This window comes from Pavona decussata, unplaced genomic scaffold (assembly GCF_977016875.1).
Source record: "Pavona decussata unplaced genomic scaffold, jaPavDecu1.1 SCAFFOLD_102, whole genome shotgun sequence".
In the NCBI taxonomy this organism is placed as follows: Eukaryota; Metazoa; Cnidaria; class Anthozoa; order Scleractinia; family Agariciidae; genus Pavona; species Pavona decussata.
Window position 1 is genome coordinate 2,089,961 of NW_028145517.1, and position 11,827 is coordinate 2,101,787.

Below are 11,827 nucleotides of genomic sequence, written 5' to 3' on the forward strand. Positions count from 1 at the left end.
AAAACATGTTGAGCCCGCTGCTTGCACCGCTGTTTAGCTTATCAATGTTACCAGTTTCCATAGTAACGTGACGTAACGCTTTACAGAAAAACGTATTCGAAAAGAAACATGGCGGCCGCGAAGGCACAACGTCGCAATTCTACCGGTAGTTCATCGCAGGATAGACCCCTTGATCGGCTGAAAAAGGAGCATTTTTTACATCCAAATTCCGATCAGATAGATTTGAATCTGCTTCTCCAAGCTGTTCTCGATATTAACGAGAAACTTAACGACAGGGATATTGAAGGTTCGGAAACCCGAGCGATGTCTACCTCAAAGAATGAATCGGCAAGTGTTAAAAGAGAGCAAGATTTTGATGATACAGCATCAAGACATTCTGCAGTTTCCTCTGCTTCTAGATCATCAAGGCCTAGAAGTGCTGTAAATCTGAATGAATCGAGGCGGCCAGCGCCTCTTGAACGCAAAAACATGTCTTTTAGTAACACAAAGGTTGACGCCATTGATCGAGAGAACCAGAGACTTTTGAGGGAAATCACACGAACTAGAGGAAGGCCAAAGTCAGCCCAACCCAGAAAACCTGTTTCAGAACCGTTAAGGGTTCAAACTTCGTCCGAAGTAAATAGATACAGATTTCAAAGGAAAGTTGATATGGAAAACCAGGTAAGTTTTAATGAGCTTTAAGCTTTCTATATGCATTGATAAGAAGGGGAAATTCGTTTTATGCTTAAGTAAAATATACCCCCTTACTAAACTTGAATACTAAACGTCAATTTATCCCTCTCATAAGTTTAGAAATTGTCTTGACTCAACAACATTATTTTTTGTAGATTTTTTAAGGTAAATAAAACCTCGTATTTCATGTCATATTATAACTTGAGCTTATTTGAAACGGCGTTGCTTCATAATAAATTATTTATCGGAATCGTCACCGCCTAAGACATTGCTCCAGTGCTGTCCACAACCGGATTTGATTATTTTGGTTTGTGAAGACTGTCTCTTGAGGGTCTTTTGATACTGATGAACTGAGCCTGCAGAATAATGTTGTTTTCATTTGATTTACTAGTGATTGCAGGGATCAGACTAACAAATTACTGAATACTGGAACAAATTTTGTGTTAATATTAAATTAGTTATTTTTTGAGACCATGCAAGGGAGGCGATGCCTTTCCTGTACACAGCACACTTTTCCATACTTTGATTGCCATGCCTATTATAAATTGAAATCTGTCAAAATTGGGAATTTTGGTACCACGTCACCACCAAGCAGCAGTGTGATATTTGCTATGTCACATGGTTGAGAGGTACAATATTTGAACGGGCTAAGTGACTAGTATGCATTTGTTTCTTTATGTTGCCCTATGGAAAGTCTTCATGCGCAAGGGCACATAGACTTGAATTCAGGGCTGTCACTAAGATCTCAAGTTGCTGGATAAATACAACAAGTAGGAGGGGAATCAAACAGCTAGGAATTTCTTTTGGTTCTACTTTTCTTGTATTTTCCTATGAAAATAGCCGGGGGCCACGTTCTTAGTAACCGGGGGAAATCACTGGCCCCCGCCTCTTAATGACAGCCCTGAACTTGATAAAGGCCAATGGTCAATAGAGAGGAGACCTACATGAAAAGATGCAATAAAGAAGAAATTTTTGCATTAACAAGATGCTTCCTCATTATTGGAGTGTAAAGTTCTGTGTTCAGTAAAATTATTTCCAATCTAGGGTTAAATGGCTAATTTGGGTCATGATTGTTTAAAATTAAGGTTAAGATGTGGTTTGGTTCTTCTATCTTAGTTTGCACATGAATGCCCAAAGTGATTGTTGGAATTGGCAATAACTATGATTTCTCTATCTTGTGTTTATTTTAGAGTATAGTTTTCAATTTATTATCCTGCTAACAGAGCCTTTCTTTTAGTGGGAGAAGAAAGGGTCTGGAGAGATTTTATCATCCTCTGTTCACAGGGTGTTAATTTACAGTTGTATGTTTTCAGATAGGTACCTAAATAACATTGAACACTGAAGACGTCAAGGAAATTAATTTCACTATTTCCCTTCAACCATGCACTCTCCCCATTTGTATTCTATTTAATTACTTTACTTTATCCATCGGCTTGTATCATGGGGGGTGTTGTGGGGAGGTGAAGCTTTCGATCAACAGCAAGTCTGAAAGCTGTTATGAGGGGGATGTTGTGTGCCCTCAGGCTGTCTTTGACGCCCTTGATCCAGATCATTTGTGGATGTCCTCTTGCTTTATAACCTGACAGTCTAGTGTTGTATGCTTGCTGTGCCAGCTGCTTGGTGTCCATTGTATTCTATTTACTGCCACAAAATCTCATCACTTTTTTTGTCGTACTTTTCTTAGAAACTCCTTCAAAGACTTGAAGCAATCAAGCCCACAAGGAGCTTGTCCAGGGATTCATTGCTTAAAGAACACATTAAACAAAAACAGTACTCAAAAACAGCATCAAGAAGCCGGCCAAGTAGTGCCAAGAGTACTACATCAAGTGCTGCGCACTTTTCACGTTCATCTAGTGAGTCAAGTCTGATGATTGGTGATTCAGTTAGTGTGGCAAGTTCTCGCATATCAAGTGGTTCACGGAGATCGGCGCAGAGGAGAACAAGTTCTAAACCTGTTTGGGAATCTGGGTGGTAATTTTGTAGGCTTGTAACAATAAATTACAAGTATTAATGTTTGATATAATTTGTGGATTTATGAACTTACATTTTCTAATGGGTAATATTTAAAGGAAAGTTGAATGAGTGAACATATACAAGGTTTTCTTACTGCCATTCTGTACATAAATTTGTTATATAGTATACCAGTGACAAAAAATAATGTGTGGTCTTCAATACAATACGTATTTCCATTTATATTTCTAAGAAGTACAGTCACACTCTTAACCAAACCCCAACACATTTTTTAAATATCTTTCCTCACGGTCACACCTTGCAGCTAAATTGTGTTTGAAGAGAAAGAAAATATCTCTTCACAGCTCAATTTTGTTTAGGGAATTTAGAATATGGAAACCATTTGATCCCAGAGCATTCCTCTCTAAGTACTTAAATTCAGTCAACTATCTTTATTGTGGACACCCTTTGGACCGCGAGTTTGTCCATAATAGCGGGAATTTATTTCAGTCAAACATCTGTAATTTATTTTTGCTTGGAATTTAGCTGCTGTCCGTAATAGCGAGGTGTCCGCAAGGTGAGAATTGACTTAAAGCATTTGTTTTGAAGCTTCTGCAGCAATTGCTTGAATTGAGGCAAAATTTATACAGCAACCACAGCTATTAGAACACGTGGCTGTGAAAATGTCATAGTGAACTGAAATATTTGCTGTTTTAGAGGGATGATGAGAAAGGGAGAAGAGAAAACTCTTTCTTAGATTTATTATATAACATGTATTACACGTGACCACAACACATTCACATGTGTTAAAGTTTAAAAAAAACTTAAAATAAAATAAAGCAAAAGATAGATTGGTGCATCGAAACAATATTCAGTCATTGTTGTGTCTTGTACACCCACACCCGCACACAAATACCCTACCTTAGTGAACAAGTTTGACAACCAATTTTGACAGGCAGTTTCAGTTTAGAAAATAGAAAATCCGTTTTTAAAATGAAGAAAAAGTACTTTTCTTACAGTAACCTTTATGTTTTTAGCCCATACTAGTATTGCTTTATTGGTTTTGATTACTTTTCGTTGAATTTCGGCACTTTCCTGAAGTTTGGAGAAAATCCAGAAATGTAAGATGGCAACCTCGTTCCCAGGGTCTCTCCCCTTCACGTCCTCTCTCGCTCCCTGGGACGTGAAGAGGAGAGACCCTGGGAACGAGGTTGGTAAGATGGCCGCCATTTGGCAATCTTGGCCTAATTATGACGTCATAAAATCGTGTTGCGGACCTTCAAGGAATCATACATTCTGGATGTACTATCTACCCTACAAGTTTCACTGACATAGCTTTTACACTTGCGAAGTTATGGAAGGGGGCGGAATCTGCCCCCCACCCCCTCGTGGCCCCAGAAGACAAAAAAAGCCAAATCTAGATAGGGTTCATAGTGTGAATAGGGAATGTTCAATTTCCTGTGCACCACCGTTTTGGCAGCCTCCGGCATTCCCAGGGTCCTCTCTCTTCCTCCATTCTCGAGGGAGGAAGAGAGAGGACCTGGGAACGAGGTTGCCGTTTTGGCTTTTTTGATGTTTTTACGTTTGCCACTATTGTCAGGAATCAGTTCTTTCTTATGTTACATTTTTTTTTTTTTGCGACATTATCTACGTGTCATAAAATCCAAAATGGCAGCGTTTAAGGTTATAAGACTATTAAGTGATATTTTGGAACACAGAGAAAATATTCCTGGCATATTGGTTTCAATTGACTTTGGGAAGGTTTTCGACTTGCTGGAACGGTCCCGTATTCATTGCACTTTACAACTTTTAATTTGGTGAGAGTATTAGACATTGGGTCAGAGTTTTTTTTACACTGATATTGAAAGTGCTGCTCTGGATAACGGTTCCTCTACAAACTGGTTCAAACTATCCAGGGGAGTTAGAAAGTGGTGTCCACTATCACCCTACCTACTTATCTTGACGGCGAAAATATTGTCAAGTAAAATTAGACCAGACCCATCAATCAATGGAACCGCTTATTTGGTTTGGAATTCAAACTAGAGCCCTATTCACACCAACAAAACATGTTTATTTAAACAAGGTTTAACAAAATGAAAATTGCCAACAGAAAGCTGAACCATTGGCTTTGACATAGGATTCAAATAAACTTTAACTTAATGCTTTCATTTGTGCTAAATCCAGTGTAGTCAACAAAAATACGAAAGCAGCTTTTATGAAGGAAACAATTTTAAACTGTGTTTAACTAAACAGCTTTTAAACGTGTTTAAGCCTTAGTGTGGATGCGGTATTAGTCAATTCGCAAATGACACAAGTCTGTTTTTCTGTGGAGAAAGCTTTAGATACGGTTAGAACTTTGGAGAGTTTCCTGGACTAAAACTCAAGTAAAACGAAGGCCATGTGGCTAGCGAGAATGGGCTGCGTAAATGATGCAACAAAATTCTGGAGATTTGTCCCTCTTATGTCGAAAAGGGAATAATCAATCGAACTTTTATGAGGCCTCCAGCTTGACTGTTCCTGGCTAGTGAAGTGCTTGCTTTAGTTAAAGATAAATTATTCCGTTTCCTTTGGAATAACAAGAGAGATAAATAAAAAGGACCTCTGCTTATCAGAATTACTTCAAAGGAGGTCAAAGGATGATCGATATTGAAATAATTTTAAAAACGGTAACTGACTAGCACGGATTAGGAAAGTGGTCGTTGCAATTGGAAAGCAGTTCCTGGCCATTTGTTTTTGGTAAGCAAGGAGGTCTTCAGGCTTTCTGCTCAGACGTAACTGATGTTACTGTGATGTGAAATACCTTGGACACATTCCAGACTTCTATGAAGATATTTCAGTTGCTTTTGACGAACTTAAGTCTCTATACAGTCTATACAATTATGAGGAAGGAGGTGATGCCATTCTTTTTAATAACAGGAAAATTTAAGTAGACGGTAAGCCTATTTTCATTCGAGAGTGGTTCAACAAAGGCATCAGGACCTCTCTGAAGGAAAATGGTCAATATCTATCTTTAAGGAATTTGTATAACCATTTAGAACCAATTTTCTCCTGTTCTATCAAATTTTAAGCGCAAACAAATTGTAATCCAACAAGCCGAGGCAAATACAAGGCTACGGCGAAATTTGGGCATCTTTTTCTCTCGACCAAAATACACAAATTGGCCAGGAGAAGTTGAAGCCGAAGGATATCTATTATTTTTATTTCGTTGTAAAAAAACATCAGCTACCTCACAGTGACCTGGAAAGAAGGAGTAAAGATCTGTAGATTGACAGCGAACAATGAATAGACGTTTTTAGAGTAGTGAGTGTGCAACGACACGAAATTAAAAGAATTTTAATAATAAATTACTTCATATGATTGTCCTTACAAAGAGAGAACTATTCAAGATTTGGGTTGGATTAATGCGGATGATGTCTGTATATATTGCGGTGAATCTGATTCCACAAATCATATGATACACGTACTTTCATAATAAGTTGCACGAGAACAAGAGTCTTCGTTGACCAAGTTTTTGACTGGTTTAACACAAGAAATGGTACTTATTTCAATCTGAATACAAACGAAATGCTCTTCGCAACTTTTAAAGATTCAATTGACCAAAAGCTTGCGAGAAAATTAAACTGTACCCTCCTTTTCATGAAATATTACTTGTATTGTAGTAAATTAAATAACAATAGACTTCTTTTGTCGGAATTTACAAACAAAGTCGAACATGACATATAATGTACTAGTATTACTTCAAAGTTGTTCTCCTAACAAGTATTGGCGTTCATCAGTAATTTCTTTTTTCCTTTTCTGTGTAGGTGTAGTTATTAGCTATAATCTATACTGACACAAATTCTGTACAATTGCTATGTAATTAACTTTTGTAAATTATAATTAACTTTAACTTTTGCTGTGTAATTAATTTTTTAATGATTCTGCTGTGTAATTTGTTATGTAATTGTTTTGCAATTTCTTTCTCTTTTTTTGTTAGTTAACTGAATAAAGCGTTAAATATTCTGAAATTCTGAAATTTTGGGCTTCCAGTCAAAGTGATGCACTTTACATCATCTTAAGGGATTTCCAGTCGATCAGCGCTAAAACGCGCGACCCCCTAAAAGAGTAAAATAATAATGTCTTTATTTAAACTGATAAAATCGAACAGCTGATATCAACCGGTGACCAATGAAACAATAACATTGCATATTAAAAATCTACTTATCGCTACGTTAGTAATCGTAAATCATAGAAAAACATTATCCAAAAAGTTGCAATAATGCGTATGAAGTACAACAATGTGTATAATGAGTACTGCAAACATCTAGTACTGCACGTTATCCGTCTTCTGCTAAGACAAATTAAATCATTTCATATTTATGGCGAACATGTTGAACAGGGTGATTTGAGTAAATGGAACGCGCCATTGCTTCCATGTTTTTTCAAAGAAAATTCGACAATATTGCGACAATTTGAGACCAGTTCAGTTCAAGAGCGGAAGTTTCCTTTTAAAGTAACTTGTAAATACAGCTGCCTGTCTTCAAGGCAAAAGCCCTGAGGACGAGTTGGCTGCCTGCCAAGCCCGTTCCAGGCGTGGTTACTAGCCTTTTTAAGCTATATAGGTATAGGCGGTGCCAAAGGGTATGGTTTTGAGCCGTCTTGGTATATGAAAATGGGTCTTAGATTCAACGATTTTGGTCTAAAAATGAGTAGAGATTGGGTCCAAAAATGGATATGAATTTTAACCTTATCTAGACCGGGATTTTTTGTCTTCTGCGGCGGGGATGGGAGCGGCCCCCCTCCATAATTAACATCGCAAGTATAAAACCTATGACAATGAGACTTTGAGGATGGATAGTACGTCTAGAGATGTTACCTTCAAGGTCCGTAACGCAGAGTGAACACGCATATGACGTGGTAATTACGTCATAATTGCCACTGGGACTCTGTCAAGTGCATTACCTACAGTACAAATTACTATCAACGACTCACTCTGGAAAGCTGGTTTACTAGCTTAGAACAAGCGCCACTCAACCGTTGCCTACAACTACCTGCACCATACAAACGACTTATTGACAACAACAACGAAACAGACAAACAATAGACATTTTACTAACAATAGACCCATGGACTTTTTGACTAACAAAAGACGGATCGAAACGCACCAATCACTTTTTACAGTCTTCACAGCCAATAACATCACGGCTTACTGACAAACGACCAATAACATCTGGACTTCGTTGACCAATCAGGTTAACAACCAGAGACGTATATACCACCTACTGACGTTCCGCAATTCACTTGACTCTGAAGATGACTTCCGCTCAGGTTGTCGAAACGTCAGTCAAAGTCACCACAAACAGTCCTTCTCAGGACTACACTCACCCGGATGATCATAATTTATGTACTCATTATATATAATGTTAAGTAGTGTAAGTATTAGATTGTGATGAAAAAAAAAAAACGTTTTTGTCTTTCGAGTGATATTATGCACTCAATCGTTTTAACAAATTCTCTTAACGTCTATCGACCGAGCCTTAACTTTTGATCCCAAATGCTCCAAGAATTGCTGTAAAGCAGAATCCCCACGAATGAGAATTTTTTATTGGGCGGGGCTTGCGCTCGCGCCACAATTCCTTCAGCTCCCTCTTTCTGTATTTTCCTGATCCGCCCTTTCGTTGCCATGTTTGCCGTGTTTGCTGCCTTGAGTAATTCCCGCGCGAAGAATTCTCACATTCCCGTATGCATAGCACATCACTTCCTGTAATACGATATAAGGATATGCTCCTTACATCCGGTTGAGGCCCAAATCAGTTTCCGCTTCCTCTCGACTAGTTTTTTTTTTCGGTGTTGATTTTTCCGGTTGACTGACTTTTTGCGTCAGACATACCTTTTAGAAACTCGACTCAATTTTTAGACTTCGAACTAAATTTTTTCTTAAATTGTGGATCATTATTATTTTTTTTTTTCAATTCATCGACCTCATTTTTTTAATCTCACTGTTTATATCTCCAAGTAAGTCACTTCTTTTTGTTGGGGGATTTTTGTCCGCAACGAAACGCCATACTTGCTAGTGGCCAGAAACACTCATCTTATTGAAAGAAATGTGATGTTTTATTTTAAGGTGGGGGTAAACGTGAATTTGAATGGAATTTTTAGAGGTTTGAAGAAGAGATAAAAGAAAGAAAATGATTTTTAAAACACCAACAGACAGTTGATACCCACGCAAGAGCACCCCAGGTTTCTAGTGGACTAACTGGGTATCCGTCTATTAATTATTAACTACAAATTCTAATTTTAAAACCTCACTAAATCTTCAATATTTCTTATTTCTCTTAATTTTACCAATCCTTCTAGAAAAACTACCTCCTCCCAAATATACCCAAAATTCACCTAAAAATTCGCAAAACACCCAACAACATTGATTTCCGTTTTAAGCAGAGAGATTTTGGATTGCTTGAAAGACCTTGAAACGTGAACGAGATATTTCCATGAAACCGATTTTAATCGGCATAAAAACGGCTTTCAGGTTTACCCCCGCCTTAACTCTTGAATAGTGCAGGGACCACTTTTCGTAATGACGCTGAAGATAACCATTAGGCTGATTTAGCAGCAGAACGGGAACGTCATTAGAGGACGCGAGAGCGCGCGGAATAGTCTGGATGCGAGTCTATTTCGACTTGATGCGCGCGCCGTTGTCAACTGACGTTCCCGTTCTGACGACAAAACGAAACTGAAAAGAGGTTGACATGTTTATTTGCAACAAAACAGAGCTGGTCAAGGGTTTGGCACTTATAACTGAATGGCATTATCAGTTCCTTTAATCTCGTACCCAGATCTCCCACGGTCTTCGACATTCCCGAACCGACTGAGATCTGGGTACGAGATTACAGTTCCTTTAGATAGATCCTTAAGAGGAAGCTAAGTTGACTTCCCTTTACTAGCTCAGTAACTCCTGCTTCGATTCTTGCAACCTTTAGCTACCTGGCGCCGGCTTTCCCTCACTTCACCCACCTTCTTCATTCTTGCGTTTCCTTTTGAGAAAAGGGGACCTTTGTGCTCGAGTCATGGATACGAAGCACCTAGGCTCACAGGCTACGCTGTGTGCCCTGTGCAGCTTTTTAGCTAATTTTAGCATCCAGTTGAGAACTCTACTACCATAATAATAATAATAATAATAATAATAATAATAATGATAATAATAATAATAATAATAATAATAATAATAATAATAATAATAAAAAAAAATAAAAAAAAATAATAATAATAATATTAATAATAATGATAATAATAATAATAATAATAATAATAATAATAATAATAATAATAATAATAATAATAATAATAATAATAGTAATCTTTAAACAGGGTGAGTTCTCACTAAAGTGGTTTTCAGAACGGCCCTGCATAAAATAAATACATAGACAAGAATAAAATAAATACAATTTACATACGTTACTATTACATTGTATAAGATAAAAGGATAAAATAGCTACATTACTTTACATAAAATTATAATTTAAAACGGTGATAATTGGATATTAACAACATACTACGATAAAAGCTGCACTCTCTTTTTAACAATAAAATCGATTCAGTTCCCTGAATTCTGGATTAAGATTGTTTAAAAAATCTTTTGATGCTTGTTAGTTTGTGTTTTCCACAGTTTGTTTTGGGAACTGGAAGATGCAGTTTTTACGACCGAGAGAGTGCGAACGGCGAAACCTAAATATAGGACAAAGACCAAGGACACATCGTCGTAATAATTATTACTCCTGGCGTTAAAGTTGATTAAAGGATTTCATGACAAGGTATTAAATCTCACGTCGTTAATTTTCTCGATAACTTTTTTTCGCGGTTCTTAACAAGAATTTCGCCATATTTTGGAAATCGCGAAAATTGAGTTCCGCGAAATAAATAACAATAAGGTAGAGACAGCCACGTGACCACAATTCACTTCCTGAGCTGGACTTTCTTCGCTTATTTTTAACTTGGAGTTTTATGAAGGTAATGCTGTAAGGTAAGTGTATAAGCTGTAACTGTTATATATTTCATCAAGGGAAATTAAGCTGGCATTGATTTTCTTTTCGCTCCTTGTGTGTTAAAGGGTGCAAATACGTATTCCCTAGCCTGCCCCCGGAGGGAGGGGGACATATGAAGGGGACAGGGATGCTCGTCGGAAATTTTGAATTAAACCCCTAAAGGAGACCAATCTGGGCGTGGCCCAAGCTTTTTTGACCCCTAAAAGAGACCGTGGTAAAACACAGACAAATATAAATTTTTATACCTCTTCGCGTGCAACCCTAAAAGAGACCTAGCTTCGCGGCTAAATATAATGGCGTTTTGCCCAAAAGACCCTAAGTGTAAAAAAAAAATAAGCCTTCTTATCCAATTTGTCGCGTCTCTTTGAATTTATGATTCCGTTTTTTCCTTGAGTACGTGAGTTCAGAAGTGTCTCCTTGTTGGAAATATCAAATTGAGAATCAGCCTGACTTCGATCCTAGCTTTTATGCTTCGTTAACGCTGGACAAAAAATAGGGTCCTAGTTTCTTACGAAATCACTACCACATCAAATATAATAAAAAAAATCAGAAAAGGAAAATGATCGCTAAAAATTGACTAGAAAATGTCAAGAATTTTTATTGTCATTTTGAGGAGGGTGCCTCCGAAAAGGGGTATTTTTGCGAAGTTTTTGGGTAGCGAAAAAAGCAAATCCTAGCAAGAGTTGTTGAAAACCAAAAAAGACTTTTTTCTCTGTTTTCTTTTAAGATCTCTTTTAAATCAACCGAAAGGCACAAAGCACCGAAAACGTGGATCCTGGCCCTAAGGTGGACTCGAACCGAGACTTCCAAACGCGCTCGGAACACCACTCAGTCTACCCTCGCTCCAGAAGCACGTTGTCTAAAAAATAAAAATTAATGAGAAAATGCCATGGTTCTCTTTCTCTCCCTCTTGCAAAATAAAATAAATAAATAGATAAGTAAATAAATAAATAAATAAATAAATAAATAAATAAAAATAAATAAAAAATAAAAAATAAATAAATAAATAATAATACAGTAATAACCTTTGCCACCCAGGGTACGCTCAGACGTTTCTCCATCCTATTTTCTCCTTCCATTTCGTGCGAAATCGTGGCGGTGCTAACTCGGACCAGACTTTCAATCTGTTGAATATCTGCTCATGCATTGCAACACGACCCTTTTCTCACCAAAATACAAATAGG

At 37.4% G+C, this 11,827-nt stretch overlaps 1 protein-coding gene across 1 annotated transcript; it reads left to right on the forward strand.

Moving 5' to 3' along the window:
* Positions 1-68: 68 nt before the first annotated feature.
* LOC146471577 (uncharacterized) lies at positions 69-3,492 on the forward strand. Its single transcript, XM_085120156.1, has 2 exons — positions 69-660; positions 2,357-3,492. Exons 1-2 carry the CDS (start codon positions 109-111, stop codon positions 2,645-2,647), a joined length of 843 nt encoding a protein of 280 aa, XP_084976282.1. The 5' UTR covers positions 69-108; the 3' UTR covers positions 2,648-3,492.
* Positions 3,493-11,827: the final 8,335 nt, after the last annotated feature.